The 18,831-nt window shown below is 38.6% G+C and overlaps 1 protein-coding gene across 3 annotated transcripts in view; it reads right to left on the bottom strand.

The window, feature by feature from the left end:
• Positions 1-18,402, bottom strand: part of NSUN7 (NOP2/Sun RNA methyltransferase family member 7) — a 34,679-nt gene extending 16,277 nt beyond the window's left edge. The window contains exons 1-7 of one of the 3 annotated variants that reach the window (XM_036020020.1): positions 18,265-18,402; positions 17,293-17,678; positions 10,628-10,686; positions 10,117-10,247; positions 8,173-8,325; positions 7,650-7,833; positions 6,368-6,578 (exon numbers count right to left, since the gene is read on the bottom strand). In XM_036020020.1, the coding sequence (XP_035875913.1) occupies positions 6,368-6,578; positions 7,650-7,833; positions 8,173-8,325; positions 10,117-10,247; positions 10,628-10,686; positions 17,293-17,602 (1,048 nt within the window). In that variant the 5' untranslated portion in view covers positions 17,603-17,678; positions 18,265-18,402. Of the gene's footprint in view, positions 1-6,367; positions 6,579-7,649; positions 7,834-8,172; positions 8,326-10,116; positions 10,248-10,627; positions 10,687-11,763; positions 11,810-17,292; positions 17,679-18,002 lie in introns of those variants that run through there. The other 2 variants (XM_028506083.2, XM_036020024.1) reach the window with 2 other exon arrangements.
• Between the last annotated feature and the right edge of the window lie 429 nt (positions 18,403-18,831).

Below are 18,831 nucleotides of genomic sequence, written 5' to 3'. Positions count from 1 at the left end.
ACCTGCCGTGCAGTCACTCCTGAAATTGCCCTACCCACTCCTTCCTCTGACCTAATCAATTTTCCCTTTTCTTACTCTCTTTTGAAATGATTTTTAATCCAATGGGCCTTTTTGGTTTTTGCCATTTGAACTTTTTATTGGGGAAGTTCAAACACATACCAAGACAGCCATACTATGTAACGAATCGCAAGTACTTGTCATGGGGCTGCAACAGTGCACCGTTCGTGCCCAGTCTCCCTTCATCTGCATCTGCACCCACTCCCGTAAATATTGTGATTCTAGAACTATTTCACCATAGATCTCTAAAGATAAGAACTCTTTAAAAAACATAACCACAAAAATGTTCAAATCATTCCTAATTATCATCAAATAATCGCATCCAATAGTGGCTCAAATTTTCCCACAGTCACACATGTCAAAAATGTTTTCTAGTTTGTTTGAATTGACGTCTTATTTTACATTTACTTTTATCTAAATGTTCCCTTTTCATTTTTCTTATCATTTATTTCTTAATGAAACTTGATTAATTGTACCACTAGAGTTTCCCACAGTCTGGATTTTGCTAATTGCTTCCCTAGAGTGTAGTTTTACATGATCCTGTATTTTGTGCTTCCCATAAATTAGTAGTCAGAGCTACTGCTGACTATTACTGATTCTCCTTTTTCTTTTCTTTACTTCTTTTGAGGTGGAGGGAACTACTTCAAAAATGGTGTCATATTTATCCAGTACGTTGACTTTGTAGTATCAGCAAAAGGGATTATAAAATAGTCATATGGTGGTTCCCCCTTATCCATGGCATTGTTTTCCATGCTTTTGGTTACCCGTGGTCAACCATGGTCTGAAAATATTAAATTTCCCCAACCATCTACTTTAGCTGCTCGTGACATCCAACCAGTGACATCGTCATGGCTCGATAACTCAGGACCACCCGAATCAGACGATCCTCTCTGACATGGCCGGAAGGGCAACAGCAATACTGTGTCACGATGCTGCATCATTCACCTCACTTTATTTCATCATCGTGCATCTCATCTCAAGAAGGGTGAGTGCTATACAATACGGTATTTTGAGAGAGGGAGACCACATCCATATAACTTTATTATAGTATGCTGTCGTAACTGATCTATTATCAGTTACTGTTGTTAGTCTTTTACTGTGCCTAGTTTACAAGTTAAACTTCATCATAGGTATGAATATATAGGAAAAACACACTATACATAGGGTTCAGTATTATGTGTGGTTTGAGGCACCCATTGTATCCACTGTTAAGAAGGGACTACTGTATTCTATCACCCCTTTTTCATCCATTATCTGGAATACTTCTAAAAGGAGAAACCTCCTCTCTTTGCTTGGTTACTCAGTAGTTCCCACTCTCCCTTGTTAACTAGGTCAAAGGTGGTCAACTACTTGAGAACTAATGTTCTCAAGGAGCCACTACCTACCATGGCTGACAAAAACGTGCTTTCCATTTTAGGAAAATGGAAAGGACCTTAGCAAGTCAGAGGAGGGGAGTGGGCGGGGGGCTGCAAGGCTGAGATTGAGGTATCTGAGAAGGGGACAAGGCTAACTCTGCTGGGACCTCTGCATGGCCACCATGAGGATAAATGAACACTGGAAGAGGAAGGAAAGTCCTTTCTTCTTCCCCTTCGAGTCTTGCAATGCCTCTCCAGCACGTGCCAATGGCAGAGACTAATAGCGAGTCAGCTGGCAACGGAGAAATGGCGTACACTTCCAGTATCACAAAGCAGGGCAATGGGTGGGTTTGGAGCTGAGAGGCAATAAAGCAATACCTGGTCAGCTTCTGAACTCATTTGCTTCTTGACTCTCATCCCATTTCTCCAGCGTACACTTTGCCAGAATCCCTCTTATTCAACTTCCTGACATCTCTAAGTATTAGAGGGTATACACTCAACTTCAGTGACTAGTTTTCCAAAATAGTTATACAAATTTACAGCCCCACCAGTGCTTGAATACTCCCCAAAGGTCATGACCAGTCTTTTTATTTTAATGATTTTGTGGATGTTTGGTGGTAGGTCGTGATTTTAATTGCATTGCCCTCATGACTAATGAGGTGGCATATTTTTACCTTTTTTTTTGGCACCTCAATGTCCTCTTTTGGGAGATGCCTAGTCAAGGCATTTGACTAGGTTATGTTTCCATACTGGGTTGTCTGCCTGTCTTTTTTTTTTTTTTAAGAATTTCTTATATACTGTGGATAAAAACTCTTCATCAGTTGATATGTTCCCTCTCTATGATTTACCTTTGCTTTTCCTTAATGGACAGTGTTGTTTTCTTTTTAATTTATTATAGTCCAACTTATCAATCTTTACTTTTATAGTTAGTGCTTTACATACTCTAAGAAATCTTCACCAACCCCAGGTCATAAAGTGTTTCTCCTTTAATAAATTCTAGAGGATTCTGGATTTGTGTACATGGTGTGAAATAACAGTCAGTTTCATTTTTTTTCCAGCACTATTTACTGAAAAGACCATCTCTTCCTTCATACACTGCAGTGCTCACTTTATGATTTTTGCTGCATATATATCATGAATAAATGTTAAATTGTATCAGATTTCTATTCTGTATCTATTAAGGCAATATGATTTTTCTCCATTAATACAGTGACTATATAAATTGATTTTTAAGAGTTAAAACTTTATATTCCTAGAACAAGCCCAGCTTACTTATATTATTATTCTTTTATATCACTAAATTAAGTTTACTAATGTCCTATTTACAATATTTCAGGTCCCTAGTATGCATTTTTTACAGCCTGCTCATGAGGGATACTGGTCCATAATTTCCCCTCCTTTAATGTCCGTTTCCAGCTTTGATATCCAGGTTATAAACCCGACTGTGGAGGGTGGGGTGTTCTCCCTCTCAGGGGCATCTTTTCTGTGCCCTCCTGCTTGCCCCCAGGGTAGTCACCCTGGCCCTTCTCTCCCTAAGCTCCGAGGCCCCTTCTTTTGCTTCTGGCCCTTGTTTCCTGAGTCCACTTCTCCTGCAGCTCACTTCTCCCACCTCTGTGACTTTCTAAATAAATGTTCTCTTATAGTTTGAAAAAATAAACTGGGAAGTAGTCCCTTTTTAGCTATTCTCTGAAAGAGTATTATTTCTTCCTACAGTTCTACAGGAATGTAGGGGGATTTTCTTTGCAAATAGGGAAGATTTTCAATTATGAATTCAAAAGGCATTAATATCCACTAATTTTAAGAACTCAATAGATACAAAAGGATTCAGATTTTAATCAGAGTAGTTGGCTTGTTGTTCCAGGAATAGGCCCATATTGTTTAAATGTTCAAGTTGGTTGGCACCAAATTGCTCTTAATATCTTTGTATGTTTCAACTGTCTCTAGGATCTGTAGTGGTTTTGTTCAGAATTGGGTAAGAATTGTTTTATGATCTCTTTTTCTTGATGAGCCAGATTAAATTCAGATCCTTCATCTATTATTTATGATATTTGTCTTCTTATTGAATTGTTCATATATTTAAGATACAAGCCTCTTATCAGAAAAATGATTTTCAAATATTTACTACCATTCTGTGGGCTGTCTTTTTCACCTTCTTGATAGTGACCAGTGCAGAACAAAAGTTTTAAATTTGTATAAAATCCAATTTATCTTTTTTTCTTTTGTTGCTGTGCTTTTGTTGTTATATCTAGACAACCACTGTTAAATCCAAGATAACAAAGATATACCTGTGCATTTTCTTCTAGGAGCCTTATAGTTTTACCTCTTACACCTTGGTCTTTAATACATTTTGAGTTAATTTTTGTGTATGTGTTTTTTTAAACATTATAATTATTTATTTTTAAAGAGAAAGGAAGTGAAAGAGAAAGAGAGGGAGAGAAACATTAATGTGTGGTTGCCTCTCAAGCGCCCCCTACTGGGGACCTGGCCTGCAACCCAGGCATGTGCCCTGACTGGGAATCGTTTGCAGGCTGGCACTCAATCCACTGAGCCACACCAGCCACAGCATTTTTTAAAGATTTTATTTATTTATTTTTAGAGAGAGGGAAAGGGAGGGAGGAAGAGATGGAAACCAATGACATGAGAGAGAAACATTCATTGGTTGCCTCTCGTACTCACCCTGACCAGCACTAAGCCTGCAACCCAGGCATGTGCCCTGACCAGAAATAGAACCTGTGACTTTGTTTTGCGGGATGATGCCCAACCACCTGAGCCACACCAGTCAGGGCTGTATATGTTTGAGGTAGGAGTCCAGCTTTGTTCTTTTGCCAGTGGCCATCCACTTATCCCAGCACCATTTGTTGTTCCTTCCTCATTGGGTGGTTTTAGCATATAACACACACACACATCACAATATATATAACATATAACACATATACATGTACATGTTATATGGTATTCCAATTCCCTATTCCATTTCCCTCTCCCTCTCAGCTAGGAGATATACATTCTTTTATTATGTGTTTATTGATTGCACACATCACTGATTTAATAATTTACTACTTTTACCATTTCATGAACAAGGCAATGGACATTAATTCCATTTCTTTCTATGTGCCATTGTTCTAATTTATTTTAATTACATGTAACGTACATATTTCTAACCCCACACATTAGTTTATGATCTTACAAGACATTAGACTATATTTAGATTTACCTGCATACTTGCCTTTTCCATTGTTCATTTCTTCTAGCAGATGCTACAACTTTCTATATGAGATAATATTCCTTCTGTATAAACAATATCTTTAGTATATTCTTTGTAGGGTTTGCTGGTGACAAACTCTCAGATTTCATTTATCTAAAAATGTCTTTATTTCATTTTATTTTAAAGGACATTTCTGCCGAGTATAAAAATCTAGCCTGCAGTTTCTTTCAGCACTATGTAGATATCATTTAATAGTCTTCTGACTTCAGTTGTTTCTACTGAAAAGTTAGTTTTTCAGTTTTACTGTTATTCCATTAAGAGTAGCATGCAGCATCTCCCTGGTTGCTCTGAACACTGACTGCCCTTTGTCTTTGGCTTTCAGCAGTACGCTACGATGCACTCTGTGTATTTATTCTTACTGGAATTCACAGGGCTTCGTAAATCTATGGCTTCACTTATTTCATCCATTTTGAAAAATTCCCAGCCTGAATTTCAAATACCGTTTCTCCCCACTTCCTCTCCTCTCTGGGTTCCCAATCACAACTTGTATGACATCACTGGACCACGGAGTCTCGTGTGTATTTTATGATCTCTTCTATAGTGTCCACGCTTTTGTCTTCCTATGCTTCAGTCTGGGGATTTTCTTCTGGCTTTACCAGTTCACTTATTCTTTCTTTACTTCTGCCTAATCTATTAAATCTATCAATTTCCTAAGTTTACATATTGTATTTTTTTTGTTCTAGAATTGTCTTTTGATGTTTTTTGAACATTATTGTTTCCAATCTTCTGCTGAAATCGTACAACTTGTCATTTAGTTTTATCAGCATATTAATTGTAGACATTTTAAAGACCACATCTGATATCTCCAGTATTTGGACATTACGTGGGCTTGTTTCTATTATAGTGTTTTTATCTTTAATTCAGCCATATCTTTTCTTCCTGTTTGTCTGGTCAGTTTTTTTCAATTGAGTGCCATACATTGCATTTGAAAAAGCTTAGGAGATAAAATGAGACCTAGGATGACGTTACTTTCTTCCAGGGAGAATTTACTTTTGCTTCTGATAGGCAGCTCAGCCTGAGCACTAGCAATCCCAGATCTCTTTAACCCAAGTGCTAACTGAGATGACTGGCGTGCGGGCTTCAGGTCATTGGGGAACAAATCACTACCCAGGGTACACTTCTTCTGTGCCCCAAATGAAATCCTGGGTATTTACCAGTCTTTCGGGGTCAGCCCTGAATTCTACCTTTTTTTCTCCCTGTGAATAGCTCTGTGAATCTGTCAAAAGTTTGTTTTGTTGTTGTTTTTTAGTTTTCAGCCTCACTGAACCTATACTATTATCTTTAGTCTCAGCATGATCCAATGAAAAACTTTCTAAAAATAAGAAGCCTAAGAGGACACAGCTTCCAGTCCTAGATATTCTCTTTGTCCCTTAAGCAATCCTATGATCGTGCTCTTGTGTATTAAAGGATGACCATTTCTGCCACTCATTTTACCCAATCATTGTTTGAACATAAACTTATATAGTGGCCAAATGGCAAGCAATATACCAAAGTGCCAATATGTTCATCAATTTAAACTATAGTTGTTTAACCAATATTAAGCAATAAGAACAGACTGATATGAGTTAGTGAGGATCTTAAGAGTATAGTTCATTTATAGAGTTTTTACATTAAAAATAACACAACCATTTTTAATATTTCTAAATCTTATAGAACATTAATTACCAAACAAATAAATATTGGTACTTACTTTCACATCCCATTTGTGTGAAAAGGTTCTTCAGGTCAGGATGCTTGGTTTGTGGTTGTACTCCACACACAAATATTTTTGTGCAATTATTATTTGTTAAGATGGACATATGGGCAACTGTGTACCACGAACCTGTATTGACCATCAAGACATCATCATCCATATTTAAAAACGCCTTTACAGAATGCACAGCAAGACTTCGAGATTTGTCCTGCAAGATAATGGTGCGATTAGAATTTCGAAGGGTTTAACTAGAAGCATGAAAAGTACTTGGTAGGAATCTTGAAGAGATACCTAACCCATTTTATTTTAAAACATCTTGTATGTTAAAATACAAAGTTAACAAAGGTAACTTAATATAAATTGATTTAAAACAATGACCTTTGTTTAGTTTAAATTATGACTTTTACCATTTAATTTTGATACAGTGATGAGACGATGTCAAAATCCCCAGTAAGTGATTAATAGGTTAGTGATGTCCTGCCTTAGCTCCCGTTCCCATCCACTCACAAAACACACTCCTCGGTGGCTGCCATTCTCTCGTCCCCATTACACTGTGATCTAAATTGCTGCTGGCTCCCAGAGATGAAAAGATGGTTGACAAGCATATAAAAGGGGGCTAGACAGACTGGCATTCGATAGAGTGCCGCTCTAATAGGAGGTCAGACGATTCGTCCCGAGAATATGGGTGCAGTGAAGGGGTAAACCTTAGAAGACCAAGGTGAATCTGAGGTAAGTATTGGAATCTAAGGACATGAAAATTAATTCAGCTTAATTTTTTGAACCTTTTTTCATTTTATTGAAACCTTATATCATCTTATATTCTCTTCCTGTATTGACAGACATTATACCCCTCTTACAAATCAAAGCTGTAAAACTATATTAAGAGATGATGGGAAAGTATTACACATTAGAATTTCAAATCAGGATGGCACTAGCATCTTCAGCAGAATTGTAGGAAAGAAAATGTATCACTGTGCCTTCTCTTGAATCTTCCCTTGGGAGAGAAAAATATAGCTCTTAGCGATACAAGTCTCCCCATCTATGAAGTCTGGGGAAGAGTATGTTCTTCACAAATTCACACAGGACAAAGATGCTAAAGTATAATAGGAATACCGATTGTAGGGGTATTCGTTTTATTCAAGGTGAAAATTAGACCTTTTAAACCTCCCTGATAATCTATAAAAATATGTATATAATCTGTTTGTTAGGTTTTAAGTGGAGGGATTCTTTGGGTAAGTAGGATTATTGGGAATAATAATGACTATAAATGTTAATTTACCTGGAATATTAGTTTATAATCTTTGAAAAGATCTATATTTAGAAGATCACTTTTAAGATGAGATGGAAAAATTAAGACATCATAGCAATGCTGGTCCACAGCAAAGACTTTGCCACCCATGTGCAACACACATTTCACTTTATTGTAGCCTTTTTTCCTCAAACTGTGATAAACTTCTTCAGGGCTGTAAACATACAACATCAGGTTGTGACACAAATACAATACATTAAAAATGTACTTAACATTGGCATCTTTTCCTATGGTAAAAATTTACCACTGCATATACTGCAGCTAATGGAACTTATAATTTTAGGCAACAATAAGTTAAAAGATAGAGACAGGAAAGTTAACATATTTGTGTAGTTATCTTGGTAATTTCGTGGTAAGATTCTGGACTAAACTATGATTCTCTGATTACTCCCCTGGACGTGCCCCACCCATGAAAAAGGTAATATTTCTTATCACATTATTTTAAAAGGTTAGCAACTGGAAATATGAATGAAGAATCGGATTAAACTGTTACCTGATTTTACACGTATTTATCCAAGCATACAGTGGCAAGGTGGAGGCCCTCAGTTCCTGGTTCCGAACTGTTTCTGGGAGAATGTGGTCAATTGAAAGGGCATCGTGTTTGATTCGACATCTTGCCAATGCTGCAGCCAATTTTGTCTTAAAACTAGAGATAGAAAAACCATTTTTGGTGATAACTGCCTTGAAGACAAGACTATCAATTTTCTACTAGAAACATTAACAACTTATATTCCAGATTTTAACAAGTCCTTTTGTAATTCTATTCCAAATTTTTGTAGTCTACAGCACAAGTCTGCCATATTTGAAAACAGAAATCCAACCATCCTCCGTCCTCTTTTCCGGTGTCGCTGCCCTGGCACAGCTGTCACCTCAGGACTTGCACCGACCGCCGGCTGAGAGACAGACCTGATGTAGTGACAGAAGTGCAGGAGTCACAGTCAGGCGAATCTGAAGTTCAGGTTCTGCCACTTACTAGCTGTGTGACCTCACAGTGGCAATGGTGTAGTCTTGAAAAGATTAAGGAACTTTCATGAAACTGTATCAAGCCCTTCCCAGTTCTGATTATCCCACGCCCCAAAGTTCCAAATGACAGGGGAAAAACCCAAGAATTGGTTAGTATGACCCTCAAGACCCCATCATTTTTCTCGATCTCATAGACCCAACTGTACAAATAGTCAGAGCTTTCTTTTTATGTGTTACCAGTAGTTATGTAATTCCTAAGCTTAAATCTTCATCCCACAATTTCTCAGGGCTACAAGTGACAGGAGACAGGACTGTGTCATATCTGTAATCTTCCAGAGTACTTCTGCCAAACCTCACTATCCTGAGTGTAAGGAGTGGCAGTGGACAAAAAGCGGACATACAGAATCAGACTTCCTGAAACTGAGTCTCTGGCTACTCCCCTCTCTAGCTCCACGACATTAGATAGGTTCCTTTCACCTGTCTGTGCCTCCATTTTCCCATGAGTAATAGTAAGTGTTGGTAACAGTGTCTACCACATAAGGTAGTTATGTAAAGAGCTTCTTATAAGAGTGACTGAATGTAGACTTAATCAAAAGCGCAACCCATAAATAAATGCAAATGCATAGAAGTTTAAGATAAAAAAAGAGTAATTGATACATATTAAGTGCTCAATACATGTTAATCCATTAATATTACTCCATTACCTGAGTCTTCTGGTCTCAGTCTTCAATGATTTAAATGAAACTGCTTGAACGTTCCATAACAATATAAAATTAGATATCTTACTGCCAACTTTTCAAATCATTCTTTAGGTAACAATCTTCCTGCAAGATTGTGGTTGTTGTTATGTGCTTTCTATTAAGGTTCAACAGCATAATAATAAAAGCCCTAACAACAGTAGCACTTAACATTTATTGACCATTTACTATATTCTGAATCTAATCTAAGTATTTTACATAAATTAATTTAACTGGTTAACTTTATTACCTACATAGTAGGCTTCTGTTAATATTTAGAATAAAAAGAAAACGAAATTAAAACATGTTTGTTCTTAACTAAGTAAAAAATTCTTTTTTTCAATTTGTCAAAGCAGTGGATTCTGATCTACTATTGGAATTCTCATTTGATATATTCAATTTTTCAAAAAGAAATATAAACAAAGCTAAGAAAATAAATAATAGCTATCTCAAATGAAGTTTAATTTATGCATGTACAAAAATTATTACTAATTTTTCATGATTTTCCAAATACAAGTTGGATCTTACAGTTCAAGCTTTCAAAAACAACTTGATTTTAAACAGAATATTTAACCCATTGAAGACTGTTTTTAAAGGAACTTAGAAAACTTAACAACTTTAATTTTTTTTCTCTATAAATTTTAACACTTATCTATATATTATACTTTATAGAGTTCTGCCAATGAAAATACTAATAATGATTCCATATAAAACATCCTTTTCACTTTTACAATTACCTATTAAGAAGGTTCTCTACTTCTTGAACTTCTGCTATGGACTCTTCATGATCAGAAAGGAGACGAGCTTGAAATTTTCTCTCTTGGAAATCATACAGCATCACGATAATTAGACTGTTCAAATGATCTGGCTACAAAAGGGAAACACACGAATGAAAGTATATAAACAATCTCTAATAGCAATATTTTCCATTCCATTCTTTTTCATAAGAGAACAGGAATATGAGTATTTTTACATAGTCTGGTTGGACTGGGAGATAAAGACTTCAAAATAAAAAAAAAGTTTAGTAAAAAATAAATCTTTCCAAAGAAGACAATTTTTGGTATATTCATCAACATGAAAGGACTAGGGTCAGTATTAGAAGCACTGGAAGTAGAAAAGAGTTAAGTATACACTTTGAAGAGGTGTCAGCATTCAGCAAACCAGTTATGACTTAAACCTGAAGGCTTTTTAGTACTTTCCAAATAACAATCATAGACACAGCTAATTATATAAAAGTCATTTACTTACTATTGTAGTACTTGGAATGATACAGCTATCTATTAATATAGTTTCCAAAATATCTTGATCTGTAAGATAAGGAAAATGTCTGTTACTGTATATACCAAAGCTGAAAACAAAAACTTTGGAATCAAAATATACTTCATACAATGTTATAATATCTAAAACATATCTTGATTTTTGATAAAGATTTAAATTATGATGACATGACTTAATATTTCCAATCTTTATTAAGCTGGACCCTAGTGGCCCAGGCACCACATGGGGCCTTAGCCAAAGGTGCATCATCTGAGTAGTCAAAGTAGTAAGAAAGAAATTCCAACCTTTAACATGTCTTTCGAAAAACATTAAAGAAGATCTCATTCATAATGCCTTATCTTTTTATGTATTGCTGTATTCAATTTGCTAATATTTGAGTTGTGACTTTTCTTCTATGTTTATGTGCATAAGGAATGGTCTCTAACTTCTTGTGATATTCTTGTCAACGTTGGTATCAGGGTTACGCTGGCCTTATGAGTGGGAAGATTTCCTTCTTCCTCTGTTCTTTTGAACAGTTTATGTTAAATTGGTATTATTTCTTAAATAGTTGGTAGAACTCACTTGTCAAGACGTTGATAAAATGTGAAAAGGTCTAAGCCCCAAATTACAACTAGCCACATAAAGATCTATGAAGAGAGAGTATGCCAGGCAGAGAGATGATGGCAAAATATTAAGTGGAATGAAGGGAACATATTCAAAAATCTATGCAGGGTACCAGTGCCCCTTTTGTTATAACTACTTAAACCACATATACATCTTATAACAAATACTTTAGTAAATTGAACAGAGAGCTAAGCTAGCTTCAATTCAATGTTTACGGGTAATCTACTATTTGCACAGTACACACTGAATTTCAGTTTTCATTTGGGGGATGGGAAAAGGAAAAAGAAGCAACTAACTTGGGAACACAATTTTCACAGGAAATCCTTTGGGAACCATTATCCATATCCCCATTTCACATATAAGAAAAATGAAGCTTAGAGTTTCACAGCCTTAATACTTGCAAACTAGTCCCTATCTACTTCATAGTTTCTCAGCATGAGTCTCAATTTTTGTCATAGAAAATATGGTCATCGAAAGAATGAAGGGCTTCTAAGGTGGCAGACCTGCACAGGCTGTACAACTTTGAGCAATGGAGGTGCTGCTGGACTCCTAAGAAATAGGAGAGGCAGAATGAACAAAAAGAAGACAACACAATTTTGCCAACGTTGCATTTCTCCCCGCTAGGGCTCCTGTCAAAACTGATATTGTCTTTGGGCTGCCTTTGATGTTGTGCAGAATGTACTACCTTTGTATATCTACAATTTACATAACATTCTCACATAGTAATGTTCACATTAGTAAGAGCTGTATATTTTAGATAGTGCCTTCTATGCTATACATTGTTCTAAGTGTTTTCCACATGCTAATTCATTTAACTTTCATAACAACCCTATGAACTAGGTCATCGTTAATCCATTTCTAGATTAGCAAAAACGACACAGAATGGTTAAGATGTTCATAGTCATACAGCAAGTGACAGATCAGGGACTCAAACCCAATCCCGCATCAAAGTGCACAATCTTCACCACAACGTCACACTACCTTCTCTCATCTTACTCTTATGACCAACCAGAGTGGCTAAATAAAACACACTGCTAATGCCTGATTTGGGTCATGAGGACCTACTTGAAAATTGCAAACCTTGCCTCTCCTATTTCAGCACATTAGTTCCAATTATCCCTGCCTCCCACTAATGAAAGCCTCTTCTCTCTGTTGAAGGAAGCTCTTAATCCCCACTCCTCCTGTTTTCAGAGTGGAAGGCCTTCCTTAGATACATTCTGGACACTCTCCCTATCCCTTGCTCACCACTCCTTAGGAAAGAAAAATCGAATTTATTTGACTGGTGAAGTTGGAAGAAGGAACTGGAATATCTCTCTCCCATTCTTCCATCCCTCTCTCCTTCCCTCTTCCTCTCCCATCCACTCCACCCCTCTCCCAGCTCGTCTGCAGAAGGTGTGCATGAATGCCAGGCTGCTCTTTGCCACGTGCTATACCTTTCATGAGTCGGGGTGGAGGGAATCTCTGCACGTCTTCAGCTGTGCAGCATTAGATGGGAAGTCTCTAATTCAGGAGTGAAATATTTGCAATCCACTTGACTGGAGATCTAAAGCCATATCCACAAAATATCTTGTTCCTCTCTCTCAGCTGGTTCCAAAGTGAAGCATAAAAGAACAGTGCTATCTATTGGACCCCCTAAAACTCATAGTCCATCTAGTTATCCCTCCCATTCTGGAAAAAAAGATAGAAGATGATTCTTCTTTTGACTCTCCCCTAGGTTCTCCCTCTCTGTTTTTTATCGTGTTCATAGTTTCTTTCATATGAGGGACCTCTAAAATCTTCACTTCAAGAATGTCAAGCCTCCTATAATTATACAATATAGGTAGATGGGTTTTTACATGCATGGAAGGAGGAAAACTACAAAATTAAGTCTCTGGGGCAAAATGAGAAAGAAGAGCCACTAATGTTTTTGAAATAATATTTGAGAGAAGTACATACAGGGAAAAGCTGGTATCACCAAACAGAAAATCATTATACAGTTAAAATAAACAACGTGGAATCATAAAAAGCCAGGATTGGATATGGGGTTGATATTCTACCACCCTTTCAACCAAATGAAACGTTTTTTTTGTCCTTCTTCCTGCTTGATTACTTAGGCACATCATTTAATCTCTTCCTGGGCTTCCCTCAGTTTTTTCATCTGAAAAATGAGATCTTTCATCTCAAAGGACTGGTATATCAAATGATATAAATTGTTTTGTGAATCACAAAGAGCCATGCAAATATAATGTATTGTCACTCAAGAGAATTGCTTTAACCTGTTAGGTAACAACCAGAGCGTTTAAGAGGTCATTAACCTAGAATCTAGATCATTTTTCTGAGTCACTGTGCAATCAAGAATAAACTCAGAAGGCCTGGGGGCCAAACCCTGCACATTCCAAAGAATGGTTTGGTCCTTGGCTGGCTCCTGGAAGATAATCTCTACAAGCCCTTGGAATATCTTGCCTGATAAAAGCGTCTTTTTTACCTGGGTCCTTGGGCAACACAGTATGAGCTTGACTTTTGGAAAAGAGATTGAGAAAAGTCAGTGGCAGGGCATTCCATGTGTACATGTCTGACCCCCAGTGAAAACCCCGGACAGCAAGGCTTAGGCGAGCTTCCCCAGTTGCCAACACTACATTAGCACTGTCATACCATGTTGCTAGGAGGATTAAGACCATCCACAAGACTCCTCTGGGAAGGGAAAATACTAAGCTTGAACGGGGTCTCTCCTGGGCTCTGCCATATGTACCTTTTCTCTGCTGCTGATTTTAATTTCTAACCTTTCATGTTAATAAACTGTAACCATGAACATAACAGCTTAGCTGAGTTCTATAAATCCTTCCGGTGAAATCACTGACCCTGAGGTTGGACTTGGGACCCCCAACTAACAACTACTAATTCTCAAACCATACATTAAGCATTTACAGAGTTCTTCACTGACAGGTTAGATGATTCTGAAATGACCACATGAATGCCACAGTCAGTTCCTGGTCCTGAAAATTTACCAACTACTATATACCTAGAAAGGTTGGAAGAAGAATTAAGCCACCAATAGGATCAACAATTCCAGAGACATATCTTTCCTCAAGTTCTCTTTCTTTCTTTAAAAAAATATTTTTAAGAAATCATTTTGCCAGATTTTCTTCTTTTAAAATATTTAATATTCCTTGAAACATCCAGAGATTCTTTGAAAAAACACATTAGCTGCCAGTACTCTGCTTCTGTGACAGATGTCAAAGTTAATACATATAGGCTACTCCTCATTACCTGCTTTAGCAGAAAAGTGATCTTGGGCCTATTTAGTAAAGCAGAAGTAGTGACTGTCTTCATTTCAAAAAACATACTGAGCTCTTTAAACCTTTAAAAGGTTAACCAGCCCTAGCTGCTGTGGTTCAGTGGATTGAGTGCTGGTCTGCACATCAAACGGTTGCTGGTTCGATTCCCAGTAAGGGCACATGCCTGGGTTGCCAGGCAGGTGCTCAGTAGGGGGTGCCCAAGAGGCAACCACACATGGATGTTTCTCTCCCCCTCTCCCTCCCTTCTCCTCTCTCTAAAAATAAGTAAATCAAATCTTTTTTTTAAAGGTTAATCAGATAAATACACTCTCTGCTTTGACAGAGCTTATACACAAAGAGGGACATCATCAAAGGAGCAAACAATAAAACTGGAAAACATAAAACCCAACCAAAGAAATATACTTAACATTTCTTTTATTAAGGGATTTTCTGACATTTTATTCCTCTCCTGTACTTCCTCAAAATTAAAAAAAAATAGGTAAGATGATCTGATTACCTATTCATAAATTCACCAGAAAAGGGACCATTTAAGCAAGTTCTCTTTAGCTTGTACATTAACCTTTTTAGCTTTCCTGCTCCTATAAAACCTTAGGAAAGAAATTCTGAGTTTGCTTTCCTGTTACTGTGATTCCCTGAATCTATACTATATAAACCAAATAGAAGCTTACAAAATAACATGTGAAAGTACTAATGATGCAGAAGATAAATGTGAAACAACAAGAGCCTCCAATGTTTTACAGCAAAATATCAGGCTCTTATCTTGGAAACCCACTGAATTTAGGAATTCTGGGTTTATTCCACTGGAACATTCAGAAATTATTCAGATAATAATAATAATAATATATTATTATTATAAGAAGAAGAAAACAATATTTGTACCAAGTAAACATCCAAAGCCATACTACTTAGAATCTGAACTTATTAAAAAAAACCAACCTTTAGAGCAAAAGCAGGTTTGTAAAGGCCTATGACACTAATTTATCTGAATGGAATTTTTTGAGTCATTACAAAACATCAAATAGTAACAAGACCTTTTCATGAAATAAAGATCGAGAGAAAGAAAAAGATAATCTATGACACACATCACCAGAGCAGGACCATCTAATTTGTGCAGAATTTTACATAAGACAATTTCAGACTTTTAGTATTGTTTTCTAAGGTAAGACTCAATATTCAATGATGAAAATAAATGGTCTACAATAGAATTTTGGCATTAATATTAAATACCAACTAATCAATATAGATGCCCAATCTGCATTTCATTCTTGCAAGGAGAGATGTAAAAATGTTCATTTGACTCACTGGTTAGTCTTTAAGATTAAATCGGAGGAGGAAAAATGGTTAAGACAGATTTTAAAAGAAAAAAATCACAAGCAAGAGAAAAGAAAATGAAAACTAGAGGCAAGTTGCCTTTTAACATCAAAGAAATTTTTCTCTGTGTTCACAAATTCCTGGCTTCAGATTTTAACGACATCATCTTGGCAACTGAAAATATATAATCATGTCTAAGAAATTAATGAGATATTTTAACTCCACTAAACAATTATTAACTGTCCATGTGCAAGGACATGCAAGGCCCAGGAAGGAAAATATACTAAAAACATATACGCAAATGAGGTTTTCTCTTTCAAGTTGTCTCTTTAGGAAGTCATACGGTTATCATTTCAATCATGCTGCTAGTACTCCAAACATTTCTGGAACTTTTTATAACTGTATTCAGTCAGTTTACTAGCCAATCCGCTTACAAGCCAATATCAACTTCATAGTTTATATTATATTATAATATACAGTACTATATTACATTAAAGTTCACAGGTAGTACAAAAAAACAAATGTCTCCAGGCCCTTTGACTGCTTGCTCTCGCTCTCATGTGAACGCTATTTCGCTGTCCTGGGATCAGCTCTGCACTCAGAAGTTAATAATCACCACCAAGCCCCTGGCTGGCATAGCTCAGTGGATTGAGCATGGGCTGGGAACCAAAGTGTCCCAGGTTCGATTCCCAGCCAGGGTACATTCCTGGGTTGCAGGCCATAACCCCCAGCATCCGCACATTGATGTTTCTCTCTCTCTCTCTCTATCTCCCTCCCTTCCCTCCCTAAAAAAAAAATAAATAAATAAAAATAAAAATTTTTATATAAAAAAATAATCACCACCAAGGGAGTCTGAAACACGGCATCTCACACCCTGAGGAAAATTAGAAAGCAGAATTCTACAAAAGCGTGGAGGAATAAATTTACAAGCTCCCCAAATTAAAGCTATTGACTATGAATGGGATCATCTTAATTGGGGTTGACTTAATTTTGATGTTCATTTTTAATATATTGCGCCTTCTCATTCCAACCCTGTCCCTCTCCCACCCTCTTACCGGTTTTTAGTTTATATTTGTGAGAGTTCATACACTAAATTACAACATGTAAGCCCAGAACAGAAAGAAATCCCAAGGAAAGGGAAACTATACTTGGGTGCTCCAATGGACTGTTCTTCTTCCTGCTCGTGGAAATGATTCCTGGCTCAATGTAATGACTGATTGACATCTACCCAAGGACAGGGCAGCATGCTAGGCAAAATCTACACTGAAAACCAGTTTTGGCATGAAAGAGCTTGTTTTACTGGAACTCTCCTAATTCCTTGACATTTGCAACTGACCAAAGATAATCATATGCATAAAACCCCAAACGTGGTGTGCCCGACGGGGCTGCACGCCACAAATTCTCTGTTTTCTTGCAGTGACGACCTTCAAGGCCGCTGCTACTCACACTTCAGGGCACTGAAAGCCAGCTCGTAGGAAGAGCGCTGAAAGGATTCATCCTCCGACTCGGACAAGAACTGCAGGGGTTTATTCCCGTACTTTATTAAGACTTTCTCTGGTGACTTTTCGATTCGAATACCCTGAAAAATGTTCGCTGCCATCACGTAAACGGGGTCCGGATAACCAGCTTTTTCGGGAACACCGCCAGAGTTTTTTTCGCTGGATGCTTCGTCATCTGATAGTGACAGGCAAGCGAGCTGGGAGATCTCCTCGCCTTTGTTTTCGTTCGAATACTGCAGTTCATTCAACTGTAACATGTTTGCCCCCTGACTGTCGTCGATCACAACTCAGGTGTTCCAGGAAATGGGTTTTCTTCTACCTTAAGCATCATCTCTGTGGACAGAACAAGGCTGTCTCAGTAAATCACTCTCTCTGCGGGACCGCACCTGGTGCCCCACTCTGTTGTGGCTTAAGGACTAAAAGGTGGCGTTTGCTGGCCGCCCTGAGCATCCTGTACTTCGAGCCGAACAAAGACCCAAGAAACTTCGGCACACTCAAAAGGGAAGAGAGGTGGAGACAGCTGGGGAATCTCCACCCCCACCCCGCAAGTGACAGGCGACTTCTCCCCAGCCCGGATGGGGGACACAGCTCCCCAAAGAGCCGCGTCTACGGCCCCACGGACGCCCCTTTCTCTAGCTCCCGCGAATCCTCCTTTACCCCAGAGGGCGGATGTTTCCCGGGGCTGTGGGGACGGAGATGCGGCACTGCGAACACCGAAGGCCGGCGTCTGGAACAGTGCCCTCGGGAGCCCCGGGACCGCGGAGCGGCGAGTGAGGCCGGCGAAGGCCGTTTGGTTCTCCCACCGGCCGGGTTCAGGGAAGGGGGCCGGGGCCTCCGGGGTTTCCGGAAGGAGAACGCGCCGCAGCGCCTCCCCGGGGCCTCGCGCAGTCACCCGTCCCGGGCGCGGCAGCTAAGCGACCAGGAACGCGAAGCCGCAGGTTGGGCTCAGGCCGCGGAAGGTACGCCTCCTCCGCCTGCAGTCCTCTGCCAGCCCTAGACCCAGGTCTCCATAGCAACCGAGAGCGGGCAGCTAAGGGCAGGAGGAGAGGCCGCCGCCCGAGGGCAGTTCCCGCGGGATTTGGCCGGTGCAGCCCCCACATCCGCGAGTTACTCTTACTTCTCCGGGCACCTGTGTCAGCCGCCCCTCACCCTCCCCCGACGTCCAAGGCCCCTTGCACGGCTCTGAGGGTCCTCGACTTCGCGCAATTGGAAGTGGTCCGTATTTACCGACACGCCTCGTGAGGTCCCCTAGAAAGCCAGAATTTTGTGTCGCTGACAACACCCGGTTTAGGGGGTTTGGCACAGGCGCAGGAAATGATAACACAGATGAGTGTACAACTACTGAAGACAAGAAAAAAAAAAAGGAATCTTACTTTATTCCGTGTTTTTAACAACTGTAGATAACACGTTAGACGGACTCTTCCAGGGTAAGTTAACGATCTTTGCCAATTTAAGACTGCATCCTCCATTCCAGAAGTTGCCTGCA

The sequence above is a fragment of the Phyllostomus discolor genome, chromosome 1 (assembly GCF_004126475.2).
Source record: "Phyllostomus discolor isolate MPI-MPIP mPhyDis1 chromosome 1, mPhyDis1.pri.v3, whole genome shotgun sequence".
NCBI lineage: Eukaryota > Metazoa > Chordata > Mammalia > Chiroptera > Phyllostomidae > Phyllostomus > Phyllostomus discolor.
This window is presented reverse-complemented; position numbering and strand designations above follow the sequence as displayed.